The 19,708-nt window shown below is 34.2% G+C and overlaps 1 protein-coding gene and 8 non-coding genes across 9 annotated transcripts in view; all 9 read left to right on the top strand.

The window, feature by feature from the left end:
• The window catches only part of LOC114335682 (protein yellow-like), a 332,848-nt gene that overhangs the window by 212,067 nt on the left and 101,073 nt on the right, over positions 1–19,708 (top strand). Inside the window, exon 2 of the mRNA XM_050655707.1 lies at positions 3,858–4,005. Within this exon, the coding sequence (XP_050511664.1) occupies positions 3,872–4,005 (134 nt within the window). The 5' untranslated portion in view covers positions 3,858–3,871. The remainder of the gene's footprint in view (positions 1–3,857; positions 4,006–19,708) is intronic.
• Positions 7,361–7,432, top strand: Trnag-ucc (transfer RNA glycine (anticodon UCC)). The gene has a single exon. It is a non-coding gene; the product is annotated as a tRNA-Gly (tRNA).
• Positions 9,021–9,092, top strand: Trnag-ucc (transfer RNA glycine (anticodon UCC)). The gene has a single exon. It is a non-coding gene; the product is annotated as a tRNA-Gly (tRNA).
• On the top strand, positions 9,396–9,467 carry Trnag-ucc (transfer RNA glycine (anticodon UCC)). Its single transcript has one exon. It is a non-coding gene; the product is annotated as a tRNA-Gly (tRNA).
• On the top strand, positions 11,728–11,799 carry Trnag-ucc (transfer RNA glycine (anticodon UCC)). The gene has a single exon. It is a non-coding gene; the product is annotated as a tRNA-Gly (tRNA).
• On the top strand, positions 12,096–12,167 carry Trnag-ucc (transfer RNA glycine (anticodon UCC)). Its single transcript has one exon. It is a non-coding gene; the product is annotated as a tRNA-Gly (tRNA).
• Positions 14,347–14,418, top strand: Trnag-ucc (transfer RNA glycine (anticodon UCC)). Its single transcript has one exon. It is a non-coding gene; the product is annotated as a tRNA-Gly (tRNA).
• On the top strand, positions 14,740–14,811 carry Trnag-ucc (transfer RNA glycine (anticodon UCC)). Its single transcript has one exon. It is a non-coding gene; the product is annotated as a tRNA-Gly (tRNA).
• Trnag-ucc (transfer RNA glycine (anticodon UCC)) lies at positions 15,128–15,199 on the top strand. The gene has a single exon. It is a non-coding gene; the product is annotated as a tRNA-Gly (tRNA).

Raw genomic sequence — 19,708 nt, 5'->3', positions numbered from 1 at the left:
ATCGTTTAATAATTTATGAGCTCGCAAAATGTACGCATTTTAATTATGGAATTGCCGTTTTCTATAGTGCAGTCACTGAAGGTAAAAATCAACTATGACCTTCGATTTCGGTAAATCTCCATTATGGGATGGTTCTCTTGCGAAGGGGTTGTAGCTCAATAATCGAAAGGCGCGTGATTTAAGAGTTTATTGTTAGAATATAAGCTATACGAATTAAACTACTATTAAGTTTTGGAAAAACTTACAGTTTTTCAGTGATTTACGAAAAACCGCTTCAAAACATGCATTTTTTCACGAATAATTAAAATTTTTGATCTTTAATAACTTAAAAAGTATTGACTTACTTTAATAATTTTATATAATAAATTTTGCTTATAATTTGTTCTTTAATAGTTTTGTGCAGTTATTTTTTATAAAATAATTTTCACCCCCGAGAAAGGGCGGTATCCACCCTCAGGGTAAAGGCGCAAGGTGGTACCATGTCACCTTTATTTCTTGAGGTATCCTCTAACCACTGACCAATTTTCGTGAAAATCGATAAAGGTTCACCGAAATTGAATGTTATCGTTAATTTTTACCTTCAGTGACTGCACTATACAAAATAAATTGCAATTTACTGATCTAAATGCGCGTAATTTGGAAGCTTATAAATTATTAAATGATATGTAGTCGCCAAATAATTAATTTAATGCATTTAAATACAACTTTCTCGTAAGCCGGGAAGATAGGGTGGTTTTCTTGCGAAGGGGTTGTAGCTCAATAATCGAAATGCATGTGATTTAATAGTTTATTCTTAAAGTATATAAGCTAGAGGAATTATATCCGCAATACGATATATTTTAAATTTTCTCAGCATTTTTCTCTTAAGTTAAATCAATTAAAGGGTTGTTTGGGGGTGAAGGGGATGAGCTCAAAAATCTAAACTATATAATTTCAAGAGTTCATAAATAGCTCGTAATTCTGCCGCAAAAACCGATTCAATATTCCTATTTTTAAGTAGTGGGGGGGCTGACTCAGCCCCCCCAATAAAGTATTAAATTCCTGCTCAGTGGAACGAGCTCAAAATTTTTAGTTTGCGTAATATGAGAGCTCATAAATAGTTCATAAATCAGGGCTATTTGTTTTTTAATTTTTGCAAGTGGGGGGGGGGGGGCAGCTCAACACGGGTCAAAGCATCGATAAGGAATCTATTTCCAATGGACGTATAGAATCCGAGACAGGACTTCTGGATTTAGATATTGAGTCAGCAATTAAACTATCATGTAATAGGGCACTGGTAAATTTTTGGCTGTCTCGCCGCCAGGAGTACCCAGTTTTAGCAGAAAACCTCGCACATCGCACCTCGCACCTCGAACATCGCACCTCGCACCTCGCACCTAGTACTTCGCACATCGTACCACGCACCTCGCACATCGCACCACGCCCCTCGCACCTCGCCCCTCGCCCCTCGCACCTCTCTCCTCGCACAACGCACCTCGCACCTCCCCCCTCGCACCTTGCCCTTCGCCCCAAGCATCTCGCACATCGCCCCTCGCACATAGCACCACGCACCTCCCACATCGCCCCTCGCACCTCGTTCCTCGCACCTCGCACTACGCACCTCTCACCACGCACCTCGCACATCGCACGTCGCACATCGCACCTCGCACCTTGCACCTCGCACCTCGCACCTCACTCCTCGCACCTCTCACCTCGCACCTCGCACATCGCACCTCGCACCTCGCACCTCGCACATGGTACCTCGCACCTTGCATATCGCACCTCGCACCTCGCACTTCGCACCTCTCACCTCACTCATCGCACCATTTACATCAAATTTAGCAAATACTATGGAAAAAGTTTTTCAAAATAAAACTAGAATTTTATTTTCCATCAAAATGAAAATACGTTTTCGCGCCAGGTAATATTCATATCAGCTCTTTTGTAGCTGGAATATTGTATGCGCATGGAATTTGTATTTTCGTCTAGTTGTACTATCATAGTTGCGTTTTCATTAAAATTATGTATTATTAGTATTATGTATTATTAGTTGAATGTATCTCGAATCTATTCTACAATTATTAATAGCTTGTTGTATGGCTCACATTTCGACAGTCAAACGCTTTTTTGTAGTCTACGATGGTTTCTCATTGTCAGCAGATTGTCTGACTATAAAAATATCCAGTTTGGGGATGGTTTCTCATTGTCAGCAGATTGTCCCACTATAAAAATTGGGGAAACCAGTTGGTGATATTATCCATTTTGTAAGTCGACCGATTGTAACAGTATGTCTACTTGACTAAGCAACGAGATCTATAATTATTTAGGTCACATTTGTCAATTTTTTGTGTAAGTGTAGACCTAGACTCTCGTTCCAGTCTTTAGGGTTATTGAAATTATGGAGATATGTATCTCTTAAGTAGCTCTGTTAGTTTAGGTATTATTACTGCCTTTTAGCTCTTTTATTTCGAATAACATTTTTATTTCTTTTCTTTTGAGGTTTTCTTTTGTTGATTTGTTAGGCTTACTTTACGAACTGTACGTTTTGTTGAAGTCTTCGACTATCTGTTTTAATTTAGCGGTAGCGCTGGTTCACTCGATGTCGCGGAAGTACACCACTGATATGCAGATAGTGCTGTCTGTTAGGGATGGGAAAAACCTACCGGTTGTAACCTAAAACCGGTTTTTTTATTTCCCAATAACCGGTTTAAGTGGTTGTTTTTTCTCCCGGTTATAACCGGTTTTTTCTTTTTACAGTAATAACCGGTGAAAAACCGGATAAGTTACTTCTGAAAAAAAAAATAAGGAATTCGAAGAAAAAATATTGTTTGTTTAAATTCATCAATAACTCTTGATTTATTTAATGTTTATACATATTCCTTAATGACTCTCGCAGTCACTGAAACTGAAATATGTTTAAGAAATGTGATAAGCTGAATTGGCTATTTTGATAAACTTGAGAATAAGCATGTCTTGCTTGTATACCTACACAAACGAGAATAAACTTATATTTTTATAAATCCAGGAGAAAAAAACCATTCCTCTATAATCACTTATGAAAATAATAAAATTGTTTTGTGTATGTTGTACAAAAAGGATTTTGTTTTCGGGAATACAATACACATACAAATTGAAGACAATAATACATCCAGTTCAGAATTTTAAAATTGATTTTATAAGTTTTACCATTTTTGATGTTACATTTTTATTTTTGTTTTTATAATTCATATGTGTATACCTCTACAGATTATAGTATAATTTGCTTTATAATTTATTACGTTTATAGTCTTATACCTAATTTCACCACCATGTGTATTTTGCAATTATTTGATATTATTTGGAGCCGACATTTTCATTGCGTTAGTTTATTATAAAGGGTGTAACAAAAAGGTAGGTAAGAAATTAAATCACATATTATTATGGGACCAAAAGTAGATCGATTGAACCTAACTTACCTTAGTACAAAAGTGCACATAAAACAAGTTGCTGCCCTTACAAGTTCCAAAATGAAAATATATTTTTTACAATATATCAAAAACTGTTAGGGATTTTATATTAAAAATGGGCATGTGGAGTATCACAAACTAAAGTGCAATACAAATTTCACGTTTTAACCTATTGGGTATTGAATATTGATTCAAAAAATCGGTTTTGGGAATAACCGGGTTTTTTGACCGTTATAACGCCGGGTTAAACCGTAAGTAAAAAAACCGGTATAACCGAAAACCGGTGTTTTGACAAAAACCGCCATCCCTACTGTCTGTCTTTGCCGTGTAATTTGAAATGTTCCGTGTAAATCTTAATGAAATAAAATATATACAATAAATTACGTTGAATTTTTGTTTCTGTGTCACTAATTTGTTCATTATTTGTTTTAGGTTAATTCATAAATATGTCCACGACGGCATCGGCTTTTTATCTAATATGTTGTTTTCAAATGGTGTTAAATGTGAGGCTGGATGTTATAAACCAATGGAACTTCTTAGACTTCGATTTGCCATTCAATTTTGATTATAGGGATGTCAAGTAAGTAGTATTTACCTAACTATTTTTAATTAAAAAAATTATTTTATCAAACATGATCGAAATATTGACGATATTTTGGAGAATGTTTAGATTCCTTACTACTTTTCTGTTGATTATTTTACTAATCTACAGCAATCTGTCCTTGTCTTTTACTATCTTATACGTAGTAGATGATGATCGCCTGTTTTGAAAACTTAAAATAACACACTTGCGTTTTAACGGAGTTTAGCAAAAAGTATTTCAAGAGAAATGTATCAGCAATGTTGAAAACATTTATTAGCCAAATTGAAAATTTACATTAAACACAAAATGTTGCTAATATTTGAAGCATTTTAAAATGTCTGCTCAGATGGGATCAGGGATAGAACTAACTACAAAGATACTGGAATCGAAATGGGGCTAAAGAAGAAGAAGCAGACACTCAAAACTTCATTGCGAACGGCGCATCAGTTTGTTGTTCGGAGAACTGAGCCGTAGATTCGTTATGGAGATGGGAGGGTTTAAAGAGGACTAACTACCATTACCAAATAAGCAAAGGATACTTACACAGACTGGAGGACCTTCCTACTATTTAAAAATGACGCCGTTTGGTATAAACTCCTCCGATTCACATATTGGGTACTTACTGGAAATATTACGGTACTTACGGATACCAATTGGGGGGACATTCATCTAAGATTCCTCTTTGGGTCAAACTGGGCAATCTTTATCATCTTTCTTGGCTTCAATGCCATATTCCGTTTCCTTTACACTAAAACTCAATTTCGGTTGCATTAGAAACTAGTTAATAACTTTCCAAAGGGTTACAGAAAATAAAAATAGGTACATTTTCAAAACATTTATTTCAAACCTCAAAGGAAATGAATGACTTTACTACAGGATTAAAGATGAACAACCACAAATTTTTTTACATGACTTCAATACAAAAAAATCTTCAACTTTACATGATTTTTTATCAATACAAAAATTTTTAACTTTGGTTAGCAGTGTATTTCAAAACAAAACTAAAGGTGTCAAATGTTAAATGTCACTGCCACTTTATTTTAAATATTAACAAACAACAAACGTTATAAAAACTACCATTCTGAAAGCAAAATATCTTTATAAAAAATATTTAAAATTTTACCAACTTCTAATATCCACTTGGAAATTAATCACTTTTAATTTACCATCAAAATAGTACTGTACCTCTTTTAAAACGACTTGTCACACATGAACAAAGCACAAAGCAAACACTTTCATGTGTCAATCTACAGGTTGGTGGGGCGCAGGGCTTCTTATAGATGAAAACAGGCTCAAGACAATGGAGACAGGACGAAATTGGGAAACAAACATCTCATTGGGACATCAATAGGGGACTTCAATACGGGAACAGGAATAGAACATTACCACACAAGGCCTGCCATCAGCTATTCAATTCATTTGTACTGCGTATTTGCATTTTCACTTCAAAAACCCAAAATTAGGGAGTGAAACTTTCTACGAATACTCTTCAATGGTCACGGAACAAACTACAAACTCTTTACTTTGTTTCACATGGCGATAATATCTTATTGATGCCGGCAAAGTGGTGGCTTCTATGAGCTCCACCGCTGGTCGATGTAACACCAGCAGAGATTCGTGTGGAACTAAACTACCTTTTCCCCGCGATATTGGGTGAGGCCACAGATCAAGAAAAATCGCGCCATTACTGGGCGACTTTGATCCTTAACGACATAAGATCTGCCAAACTTATTTGTTTAGGACTTTTTCAAAGCATTATTTACTGGGGTCTAGGTATTTTTCATTCTACGCGTTATTCTTTATACAATATTGTGAAACAAAATGTAATATCCAGAAGCATGGGCGGTTCAGAATATTTATGGTAAATTACTTCATAAAATAAATTGGAAAAATACTTATTTGGGCGAGTTCTTAGAACAAAATATGGTAGCGAAATTTGTAATGCTACACAATATGATAAAGCAAAAGAATAGGACAGAAAAAGATACCACTTAGATGTCATTACGGAACAACAATGGATGCAACACTACGAGAATCTGTCGTATATGGTGGTGAAACCGTCGGTTTGGAAGAAGAACGCTACAACTCAAAAATGGCCCTTTTTGAGGTTTACCCTCTAACCAACTCTAAATGTTTACCTTTATTATGGGAAAAATTGTCAGGAGTTGCACTCATGTAATTACCGCCAGATGGCGACTTATAACAGTTTGACTTTGTCAAACCCATGCATTACATTTTATGGAAGAGCGTCGCAATATAGTTGTGTTTCAGTTGTTGTGGAAGTTACCACGTGTTTTTTGGAGAACAGTGTTACAAGTTAAAAAAGAACCGTATTTTTTTGGGGATTTTGTATTTAATATTTAATGTAAGACAGTTACATTTCGTCTTAGGTAATTATTCCTTACAGGATATGTGCGTTTATATAGAATTATTATGAGCAATACAGTAACATTACAACAAGTTTTGGGAAAAACTGTTATAAATGCTAATTACGGGTAGAAAGGTGAGAACAAGAAAGGTATTTCTATTTATAGATATTTAAATGATAATAATGGGCTCTTTAATATTGTAAAAGATTTTACCTCTTATTTTTTACCTTACCAAAATTATAATGAAAACTAGCACATTAAGATTTTAAAACGTCGCTCCTGAAAATTAGAACTTTTCGACTTGTAACGTTCTGCTTCCAAGCCAACGAAACTTATGACGACGATTACATCAAAGCAGAGGAAAGCATCAAAAACCGATAAAATAGACGAAAAACGGTCTCTTGCTACAGAAGAATTCTGATCTTAGAAATAAATGGTGGTTGAGGTCCAACCAGATTGCCTCTTCTAGGAGTATTTGTTTGTTTTAAATCGAGGGTTGAAAAAATAGAGTTTGCTTCTTTAAACCTACCCAGAATTTCCGATATCCTGGGTAATTTATATGCGTACTTAGCTGATAACTCATTGACTTTTTAAAAGTCGATGCAGGATCTATTGCATCGTGTTGTATTGGGAATTTTAAAGATCGACGATCAATCACTCTTAACACTAGCTGTCGCAATTTGGTATATTTTATGTGTTTAATTATATTATTTTGTTTAATTATATTATTTATTTTTCAATATATTTTGTTGGTTAATGGTGTCGAAAGCCTTTCCATAATACACAAATATGTATTACAGCATGTGGTTTATTATATGCACTACACTTTTCTATAAAATTGTTATCAAAACTTACAAATCTGACCGTTCCATTATATTTCTTATTTTTTTTTATCATTTTTATTATATTTACTTACATACTCTTCTTACCGATTTAACATCAAGCCGTCTCTGACGCTTTTTTCTAATCAACCATAGATAAGTGCGATGGTGGTGTAATGGTCAGCATAGTTGCCTTCCAAGCAGTTGATCCGGGTTCGATTCCCGGCCATCGCATGTTTTTTTAACTTATTGTATACAGAGGCGGCTCTAGCCCATGTAGCGCCCGTGTGCAGTTGAAACCCTGGCGCCCTTTGGTAGACGCGTAGTCAAAATGGAATAGTCGAATAGGTACCTACCTAGTACCATGATACTATAAATAACAAGATAATATATTGACCATCCTTAAGTCGTGACGTAACTGGAGACCGGCAAGTTCGTAATGGTTCGTAATCATTCGTAATGTTCGATTAGTTTGAACTGTTCGTGGCTGTAAGCTAAGTGTATTTTATATTTTATTTTTGACGAAATTTTGACAGGAATCTCGATACTAATTTTTTTCGAATACATTGAAGTTTAATGTTTTGTTGCTAATTGAGTAATTTCATCACGGAATGCATACAAATTCCATTTAACTTTATCAAGAATACAAATTCAACTTCCGGTCTCCAGTCACGTCATCATGCGCCAACTCAGACGTATTTGAGCTACGGGAAGATACTATCTCGTTATTTATAGCATCATGCCTAGTACTAGTACATAGGGTATCAGAGGGTGTTACATACGCTTATAATGTACACAAAAATCCAGATGCAAATAGTGCAATATTAAATGATGTCGGGAGCCAATAGATATTCACGGCGTCAGAAAAACCTACCCGAATCTAATCTACGATGAACTACGTATTTGAAGTATTACTAAAAAAACCAACAACAAATTGTTAGTACCTACGGATAATTTTTGAGAAGCTCTGACTCCGCTGAAAGTCGTAATAATAATAAAAGAAAATCTTCCTTTTAAATAATTTTAAACAAAAGCTTTACTTTTTATTTACATGTTAACTTAAATATATAATACTAACGCGCGGTTTCATAATCAACTTAAAGTGAAGATTAACTAAAGTTCACTTTAAGGTTGACATTTACCCATAACAATTCCATTGATAAAGCTACCAACTTAAAATTTAAAGTCCACTTTAACGATTATGAAACCGGGCGTTAATCCATTCCGTCAACGATTTGAAACCCAAACGCCTTTGAAAATGCCCGGCAAGTCCCAAGCAATTTGACCTTTATAGGTTCCACAACCTATTTCGAAATCATTGTCGATATGTCTTCAAACGAATCAAAAGATTGACGCCCATCCATTGAAGCCTTGGACGGACAGACGGGCGGGCGGCAATCTATAAATCGCGCTTAATTGCCAATGTCATTTTTCATTAATCGTTTTAAAGCATATTTTATGTTGAAACAAAGTAAAGGACCCGCTCTTTGGCGCTCGGCGCCCCAAACATGCCGGCGCCTGTGTGCACCGCACACTCTGCACAATAGGTAAAGCCGTCTCTGAATTGTATAGGTACAATGGGAGAATAAAATTTTACCCTCCTCTGATAAAACAAAAGCGCTTAGGAATGTCGCTTCTTCTTTTATCTGAGGTATCAAAGTGTCGATATTTTGATATTCACATTTTTGTTTGGAAAAGTTTAATTAGTGAGCAAATTTTAATAAAATAAAGAAAATCACAACCTACTATATTAAATTATTCAAAGTACTTAACCGTTTAATCCAAAGCCGTCCCTGATGCATATTTGTAGCCACATCTAAGTGCGATGGTGGTGTAATGGTCAGCATAGTTGCCTTCCAAGCAGTTGATCCGGGTTCGATTCCCGGCCATCGCATGTTTTTTAAATTATTGTAGACAGTGGGAGAATAAAGTATTACCTTCCTCTTAGAAAACAAAATCGCTTAGACACGTCGCTTCTTCTTTTATCTAAGATATCAAAGTGTCGGTATTTTGATATTCATATTTTTGATTGGAAAAGTTTAATTAGTAAGCATTTTTTTTATAAAACAAAGAAAATCATAACCTGATTATATCTTTCGTTGAAAACTATTGATTATTTAAAATATCTAATTATTCCAAGCGCTTTACCGTTTAATCCAAAGCCGTCCCCGATGCATATTTCTAACCGCGTCTAAGTGCGATGGTGGTGTAATGGTCAGCATAGTTGCCTTCCAAGCAGTTGATCCGGGTTCGATTCCCGGCCATCGCATCTTTTTTAAATTATTGTATACAGTGGGAGAATAAAGTATTACCTTCCTCTGAGAAAACAAAATCGCTTAGACATAATCGCTTCTTCTTTTCGCTAAGGTATCTAAGTGTCGGTATTTTGATATTCACATTTTTAATTGGAAAAGTTTAATTAGTGAGCATTTTTTTATATAATAAAGAAAATCACAACCTGATTTTGTCTTTCATTGAACACTATTGATTATTTAAATTTACATATACCTTATATTAAACAATTCCAAGTACTTTGCCGTTAATCCAAAGCCGTCCCTGATGCTTATTTCTAATATATTCATATATAAGTGCGATGGTAGTGTAATTAAATGGTCAGCATAGTTGCCAGTGCCGGCGCTAGGGTGTAAGGTGCCCGCCTGCAAAACTATCACAAGCGCCCCCCCCCCCCCCCCCACACACACACACATACACACAGATACCGTAGTACAACCCCAGCCTCGGGGACATTATATGTGTTCTAATGGCACAGTGAGACGTGAGACCCACATGTCCGAAGATCAAACCCTTCACACTGCGTAACCTGAAGTGGTACCTATCTGCCCGCCAATAACCTGGAATTGTATCTATCTGACCCCCAAGCTATACCACCACCCCTCCCCATCGCAGTACATAACGAATGAGGAGGTTTTGTAGTGAACGTTACCTTGAATGTCCTCGGTAATGGGACATCCTCTTTATGTGGTTAAACCACCTGATTTTAGCGGCAGCTAGAAAAGCTTTTCTCCCTATTAATGACTTGATTTTGGACTTGTGTTTTAAAAATGTGTGTTACGGGCAGCGAGGCACCGACTTAAGTCGGTGTCCCGCTATCCGCAAATGTCCCCGGAAAATAAAGTTCGGTTACAGTTTTATTGGACCCATCATCTGACAAAACAATTTCACTTTAACTTTTTTAAGTAATTGGGTAAGAGAACTAACATTGTTTTTTTTGTTATTTCTTGTTTTTCGGCTATTCTTTTTCGATTTGTGCCCCAGATAATTTTTTTTATACAATTTTATTCCACTAAATAAAAATAACAACTTTAAAACCTCAAGATTATGCTTCTGCACTAATGTGAAACCGTAATTTAATATTTTTACAATAGAAATATAATTTTATATTAATTGAATGCAACACTAGATTCTTTAACTGCAGAGTACAACTGACAAACTATTCTGTATTATAATCACATGAAATAATACTAGATCTAAAGAGCACTAAACTAAATTTTATATAAAATCTTTATTTTAAATATTTTGTTTTTATGGGATTAATACTTAACTTGATACCTATTAATAGGTACATAATACTTAAATTAGATAGGCGGCAAGAAAGCAGTATCACAATCTTGTTTATTTTACTATTTAGAAATCATATTCATTTCCTCTCATGACTGCTGTTACAAAACTAACAACTTGCACGAAATTTGAAGAAAATAAACAAATCATTCTCATTAAAAGCAAAGTTGTTTGGTTGAAAAATGATATCTTTGACCAATAAATTATATTACTAAATGGTAAGAATTCTATGCGGCATTGCAAATTTTTGTAGATATATTTTACATATGTGTGTGATATGCAAAACTAACAAACACAGATTAGTGTATTATGACGAATTTAAACCACATTTAGAAAATGAATTTTTTTATTTTAGTATTTTGCATAACACCAGCAGAAAAAAAGCTCATTCTGGCGCCCCCCAAACAGGAGCGCCCGCCTGCAGTGCATCCCTTGCAGGCCCGTTATCGCCGGCCCTGATAGTTGCCTTCCAAGCAGTTGATCCGGGTTAGATTCCCGGCCATCGCATGTTTTTTAAATTATTGTATACAGTGAGAGAATAAAGTACGTATTACCTTCTTCTGACAATGGCGGCTCGTGGCTTTAGAGGCAGGGTCGGCAAGGTTTTGTCTCCTCAGATAGGTATGCCATCTAATTAAAAAGCTTCAATTTCATAGGACATTTTTGGTTTTTGTTTTTTTTTTTAATTATTTTTTGTTTTTTTTCCTATAAATTTAGAACATAAACCTGTTAATAAATTAAGTCTATTTAGTCTATGTTGTTTCGAAGTAGGAAAATGGGTATAGAGTTTCAAGCAAACTTTTTAGATTTATTTTGCTTCGTTTTATTGTGCAACAGTGTTAACTACGCCGCTGCTTTATTCAAATTCATTCAATTCATTCAATTATTCAAAGTACTTAACCGTTTAATCCAAAGCCGTCCCTGATGCATATTTGTAGCCACATCTAAGTGCGATGGTGGTGTAATGGTCAGCATAGTTGCCTTCCAAGCAGTTGATCCGGGTTCGATTCCCGGCCATCGCATGTTTTTTAAATTATTGTATACAGTGGGAGAATAATCTTAGAAAACAAAATAGCTTAGACACGTCGCTTCTTCATTAATCTAAAATGTAAGATATAAAAGTGTCGGTATTTTGATATTCATATTTTTGATTGGAAAAGTAATCAGTGAGCATTTTTTTTTATAAAACAAAGAAAATCATAACCTGATTATTTCTTTTGTTGAAAACTATTGATTATTTAAAATATCTAATTATTCCAAGCGCTTTACCGTTTAATCCAAAGCCGTCCCTGATGCATATTTCTAATCGCGTCTAAGTGCGATGGTGGTGTAATGGTCAGCATAGTTGCCTTCCAAGCAGTTGATCCGGGTTCGATTCCCGGCCATCGCATCTCTTTTTATTTTTATGTGAAGAGGTAACGAATCAAAAATGAAATTTTTACACTAGATTTAACCTAAAATTGATAAATTAATCTTAAGTTATAATTAAATAAAAATAAAATTCTAATTTTTTTAGTGTACCTACAAAGTAGTGTATGTATGTATATAGTTATATACAGTACGTAAATCGTTCAGCTGGACATAGGGAACATACATTGTACATATTTAGATACATAAATACATACATTGTATTATACTGAGACAATTGTGGCAACTAAGCTCTCTTGATGACAATATGGTTGTTAGCATTAAGGGGCATTAACCTCAAAATTGACAACTCTGACACAAATAAACGTCAAAATATTACAATGTAGTAGCTAAATATTTTTGGCCTAAGGGAATGGGAAAACTGTTTAGTTTTGAAATTAGTTTTAAAAATAAATATTTTAAAAATTAAAGTAAAATTATTAACTCATTAATCATAAACTTTGTTTTCGATTTATTTATGGACAGCCTTGCTTCAAAACTCACTCATTATATTCGTTCTAACAGCTCTATTACACCAAAAACTCGTACTCGAACAGAAGCTTCAACTAACACAGGTTACCGCAGTTGCCACAATTCTCTCAATGTATAATCCCTATGTCCAGCCGAACGATTTACGTACTGTATACATTCATAATTTTTATTAAAAATATATTCGGGATCGATTCTCGGTCGATTTTTTAAATTTATTACATGCTTACATATATGTCGCTTTTTATGTAAATCGAAAATAGTGGTAATATTCTTAAGGGTATAGGCGCAAAATGTCGCCTGTTAAAATTTTCCATGTGTTTTAAATGTACAGTGGAACCCCGATAAGTCGGCCCCCGATAACCCGGAACTTTGGCTAAACCGGACCGATTTTTATCAGACAAACATTTCAACAATAAAAATGTATTGCTGTTACAAAATCTCGTGAACTTAATTCATTCATTTGGTGACGTCAATATACGAACGAAACGATTGAATCCGACATTACTAAAAATATCAGGGTGCAGATGGGACCCTGTCGCGCAATTCGCAGCAAATAAAATAGTCGTATGTTTTTGGCTTCATTTTATTTCGGTTATACATACGCATTTTCAAGGTTCACGAGGTTTTGTGCCAACTCTATGCAATATAATATTTGAAAGATAATGGGTATTTGTGTAATTTGAACTACATATACCATAGTAAAAATGACTCATGGCACACCACATTCATTGTCGTGTTATCGAAAACAACAGGCACCTGTATTATCCTTTATTTATTTGAAACTGTCTTAGCATTGTTTTGAAAAGACTATTAAAATTCTTTTTTAACGATGGTCTTAGTCATCACTGTTATTAAATAACACAACATCAGAGACGGTATTGTGTGTAGTAAAGTCGTATTGTTCGCTTCCGTTCTGTAATCGTTCGTAAATCTATTCAGATTTTGTGTGCGTGTTTTTTGTCTATAAGGGTGTTGCCCTTATAAAACAAAGACCTTTTTTTTTTGGTTATTCACCTTTTTTTTTATAAAACAAAGAAAATCATAACCTGATTATATCTTTCGTTGAAAACTATTGATTATTTAAAATATCTAATTATTCCAAGCGCTTTACCGTTTAATCCAAAGCCGTCCCTGATGCATATTTCTAACCGCGTCTAAGGGCCGGTTTTTCAGTGCTGGGTTAACCCAGATTTTTCGGTCACCGAAATTTTTATGGTTAATCAGTTTTTCAATACTAGGTTATCGCTTAAACACGTTTAAGTTGACCAAGATTTTAACCGATACTCGCTATCATAGGTGGTTTAACTCCGAATTTTCCGACAGACGTTTATCTATATTTGCTGACAGAAGAGGTTAGTTAAATTATGACGTTTTGTGTTATCGCGGGAAATATTGTATTATGTATTATTATATTCTTGATTATATCTTCATCATCAGATGAAGAATCGGAACTTGAATGCATTAATCATTTTTGTAATGTTATGTTATTTGTTATTTATAAAATAGGTTATGAAATTCTATTTTGTTTATTTTTCTGTCAAAAATCTATAGAGTTGCACATATTGGTTTAAAGCACTGAAAAACGATATAAGGGTTAAAATATTGGTTAAAATTTAAACTAGGTTAGCTAACCAAAATTTTAACCACTCACTGAAAAACCGGGCCTAAGTGCGATGGTGGTGTAATGGTCAGCATAGTTGCCTTCCAAGCAGTTGATCCGGGTTCGATTCCCGGCCATCGCATCTTTTTTAAATTATTGTATACAGTGGGAGAATAAAGTATTACCTTCCTCTGAGAAAACAAAATGGCTTAGACATAATCGCTTCTTCTTTTCGCTAAGGTATCTAAGTGTCGGTATTTTGATATTCACATTTTTAATTGGAAAAGTTTAATTAGTGAGCATTTTTTTATAAAATAAAGAAAATCACAACCTGATTTTGTCTTTCATTGAACACTATTGATTATTTAAATTTACATATAATTTATATTAAACGATTCAAAGTACTTTGCCGTTAATCCAAAGCCGTCCCTGATGCTTATTTCTAATATATTCACATATAAGTGCGATGGTGGTGTAATGGTCAGCATAGTTGCCTTCCAAGCAGTTGATCCGGGTTAGATTCCCGGCCATCGCATGTTTTTTAAATTATTGTATAGAGTGGGAGAATAAAGTATTATTTACCTTCCTCTTAGAAAACAAAATAGCTTAGACACGTCACGTCGCTTCTTCTTTAATCTAAGATATCAAAGTGTCGGTATTTTGATATTCATATTTTTGATTTGAAAAGTTTAATTAGTGAGCATTTTTTTTATAAAACAAAGAAAATCATAACCTGATTATATCTTTCGTTGAAAACTATTGGTTATTTAAAATATCTAATTATTCTAAGCACTTTACCGTTTAATCCAAAGCCGTCCCTGATGTATATTTATTTCTAATCGCGTGTAAGTGCGATGGTGGTGTAATGGTCAGCATAGTTGCCTTCCAAGCAGTTGATCCGGGTTCGATTCCCGGCCATCGCATCTCTTTTTATTTTTATGTGAAGAGGTAACGAATCAAAAATGAAATTTTTACACTAGATTTAACCTAAAATTGATAAATTAATCTTAAGTTATGATTAAATAAAAATAAAATTCTAATTTTTTAGGGTACCTACAAAGTAGTGTATGTAGTTACATAATTATATAAGTACATTCATAATTTTTAATAAAAATATATTCGGGATCGATTCTCGGTCGATTTTTTAAATTTATTACATGCTTACATTATATGTTGCTTTTTATGTAAATCGAAAATAGTGGTAATATTTTTAAGGGTATAGACGCAAAATGTCGCCTGTTAAAATTTTCAATGTGTTTTAAATGTACTTATTTCAAAAAGTCCCTGAAAGTTCCTGAAAACTTCTATAATGTTTATTTTAATAAGTTGCAAGGGTGAAAAAAAAAAGAGAGAATTTACTATGACTTTAATTTCAAATATTTCATTCAAAGGAAACTTTTTGGCTATTCTAAGGTACTTTCGGCTTTCGGCCCTCGGTAATATTGCACTCTTTTATTTTGCGTTTAAATTTTTCAAAAATATTTAGGTATTCGTTTTCTCAGGATTCGAAAAAAATGAATACATTTAAAACACATTGAACATTTTGACCGGCGACATTTTGCGCCCATGCCCTTAATTGAAATAGTTAAATTATTAAGCACAGTGACAGATCTAGACATTGATCTTGGGAGGGGAAATTGGCCTTTAGTGGAGGAACATCCAATGAAACACCAACTAAAAGACATAACAAAGGTAAACCTAAACTACATAAAAGAGATAAATACATACTTATATGCATTAACTTCCCTTAATTTGGGTTGAATTTGTGTGCCTGTGATTTAAGCTTCATGTCAGCTAATATTTTTATGTTTCAACAATTTTTTTCTTTAAGTTTGAACCTTGTTAGGGGGGAAATTTTCCCATGTTCACTCCTCGTAGATCCGCCACTGATTAAGCATTTTTTTAATAAATCCCTTGTTATTTCTAGTTGAATTATTAATTCCTAAATAAATGAACCGATATCCTGCCGTGATAAAATTAGTAGTTGTAATGCATCATAAAATCATATGCAGTATATTAACGTAATGTAATGCAGTAGATTATGCACCATAAAATCATACTCTACAGTGCGATGTTTTTGTCATATACAAGCCACCTCAACTTCATACCCTTGTATTGGAATCTATTGGAATTGGCATTATAGCAATTGCGGATTTGCCGGTTGCACCATATTATAATGCGTATGTCATAACGTATCCTTCTAGTGTCATCATCATCAACCCGTACTCGTCCACTGCTGGACATAGGTCTCCCTCAGCTCTTTCCATCTTTCTCTGTTTTGTGCGGCTTGCATCCAGTTGCCGACAATACGTTTCAGATCGTCAGCCCATCTGGTTGGTGGTCGTCCTCTGCTCCTCTAGTGCTTCTTCTCATGGCCTCCACTCGACAATATGTTTTGTCCATCGGTTGTCTGACAATCTGGCGACGACGTGTCCTGCCCAATTCCACTTAAGCGACGCGATTCTTTCGACGGCGTCAGTTGTATTTGTTCTACGACGTATTTCTTGGTTTGGGATTCGGTCCCTCAGGGAGACGTGCATCATGTGGCGCTCCCTAGCCCTCTGAGTTATGCGAATCTTGTTCACTACCTTTTTTGTGAGTGTTAATGTTTCCGCTCCATAAGTTAGTACAGGCAATACACACTGGTCAAAGATTTTCCTTTTCAGGCATATGGGTAAGTCCCATTTAAATACATAGCTCAATTTACGAAACGCTGCCCAGGCTAATCCTATGCGACGTGGAAGCTCGCACGTCTGATTATCTCTTCCCAACCGAATTTCAGGTTCCAAGTACTTATAATAAGATGCAGTCTGCTCAATATCCATCCCGTCAACAACAATATTACGATTTAGCACCAGATTAGTCATTATTTGCGTCTTGTTGATGTTAATCTTTAGTCCGACCTCTAAGGAAGCGTGATATAACTTGTTCAACATTATTATTGCATCATCCATACGATCGGCTATAAGGACGATGTCATCTGCGAATCTCAAATGACTGAGATTCTCTCCATTTATATTGATACCATATTCGTTCAGATCTGTCTTCTTAAAAGTGTGTTCTAAAAGGGTTGTGACCAGCTTTGGTGAGATGGTGTCTCCTTGCCGTACTCCTCGCTGCATACAGAATTTATTAGTTTGTTGATCAGAGAGTCTTACGCTAGCCGTTGCATTGTGGTAGATATATTTTATCATGTTAGTGTAGTGATCGTCTATTCGGCATTCTGTCAATGTTTTTAACATTTTCTGCTGGTTTATGGTATCGAACGCTTTCTCATAGTCCACGAATATCAGTGCCAATGGTTTGTTGTATTCCGCCGACTTCTCTATCAAGTTTTTTTATTTTATTACCAATAAGTGATCGTTAGTGCTTTATTCGGATCTAAACCCAGCTTGTTCTCTATGCTGATAGAAGTCTAACTTAGCCTCCAGTCATTTTTTGATAATTTTTGTGAAACGTTTATATATTGTCCGTCTGCTATAACTTTTCCCATGCGGTACGATTCATTTTCAATCAAATTAAGTCAAAACAGAAAGTGAAACGTACGCCGATATGTGTAGTATATAGTATACAGTATACAAAATGTATATACACATCGACGTTCGTTTCAATTTATGTTTTGACTTAATTTGATTGAAAATGAATCGTACCGCATGGGAAAATTATAGCGGACGGACTATATGTGTGATAGCAGACTGATAGGACGGTAGTTTTTTACCGGTGTTACCTTAGCCATAAATTTCATCCATAAATTTTTTTTTCATATTTTCACAAAAATTTGGTATAAATTTATCAAAAATGAATAAAACAGATAATATTGACAAGAAAAATGTTATATATGTTATATATGTTTGGAAAAAAAATTTAAACGGGCGATGTATTGACCGTGAGTAGATAATGCCACTCAAATTCAAAAATCCTTTATGAATGGTACGTTAATAAACCTTTTTTCTCAGTTTTTTGTTAAATTCTCAAAGTAAATATAATAAAGCATAACATATAAAAAAATCGTGATGGAGGTATTTTCCAAAACAAGCGAAAAAAATTCTGAAACTTAGATGTATTGCGCGCTATTCGTTAATACGTCTCAAATTCAAAAATCCTTTATGGATGGTACGTTATTCAACTTTTTCTCAGTTTTTTGTTAAATTCTCAAAGTAAATATAATAAAGCATAACATATAAAAAAACGTGATGGAGGTATTTTCCAAAACAAGAGAAAAAAATTCTGAAACTTAGATCTATTGCGCGGTATTCGTTAATACGTCTCAAAATCAAAAATCCTTTATGGATGGTACGTTAGTCAACTTTTTTTCTCAGTTTTTTGTTAAATTCTCAAAGTAAATATAATAAACCATAACATATAAAAAAATCGTGATGAAGGTATTTTCCAAAACAAGCGAAAAAAATTCTGAAACTTAGATGTATTGCGCGCTATTCGTTAATAGGCCTCAAATTCAAAAATCCTTTATGGATGGTACGTTAGTCAACTTTTTTTCTCAGTTTTTTGTTAAATGCTCAAAGTAAATATAATATAGCATAACATATAAAAAAACGTGATAGAGGTATTTTCCAAAACAAGAGAAAAAAATTCTGAAACTTAGATGTATTGCGGGCTATTCGGTAATACGTCTCAAATTCAAAAATCCTTTATGGATGGATCGTTAATCAACTTTTTTTCTTAGTTTCTTGTTAAATTCTCAAAGTAAATATAATAAAGCATAACATATAAAAAAATCGTAATGGAGGTATTTTTCAAAACAAGCGAAAAAAATTCTGAAACTTAGATGTATTGCGCGCTATTCGTTAATACGTCTCAAATTCAAAAATCCTTTATGGATGGTACGTTAGTCAACTTTTTTCTCAGTTTTTTGTTAAATTCTCAAAGTTAGTATAATAAAACATAACACATAAAAAAATCGTGATGGAGGTATTTTCCTAAACAAGCGAAAAAAATTCTGAAACTTAGATGTATTGCGCGCTATTCGTTAATACGTTTCAAATTCAAAAATCCTTTATGGATGGTACGTTAATCAACTTTTTTTCTCAGTTTTTTGTTAAATTCTCAAAGAAAATATAATTAAGCATAACATATAAAAAAATCGTGATGGAGGTATTTTCCAAAACAAGCGAAAAAAATTCTGAAACTTAGATGTATTGCGCGCTATTCGTTAATACGTCTCAAATTCAAAAATCCTTTATGGATGGTACGTTAGTCAACTTTTTTTCTCAGTTTTTTGTTAAATTCTCAAAGTCAATATAATAAAGCATAACATATAAAAAAATGTGATGGAGGTATTTTCCAAAACAAGAGAAAAAAATTCTGAAACTTAGATGTATTGCGCGCTATTCGTTAATAGGTCTCAAATTCAAAAATCCTTTATGGATGGTACGTTCGTCAACTTTTTTCTCAGTTTCTTGTTAAATTCTCAA

This window comes from Diabrotica virgifera, chromosome 7, assembly GCF_917563875.1.
Source record: "Diabrotica virgifera virgifera chromosome 7, PGI_DIABVI_V3a".
NCBI classification, from domain to species: domain Eukaryota; kingdom Metazoa; phylum Arthropoda; class Insecta; order Coleoptera; family Chrysomelidae; genus Diabrotica; species Diabrotica virgifera.
Note: the sequence above shows the minus strand (reverse complement) of the source record. Positions and strands in the feature narration are given on the sequence as shown.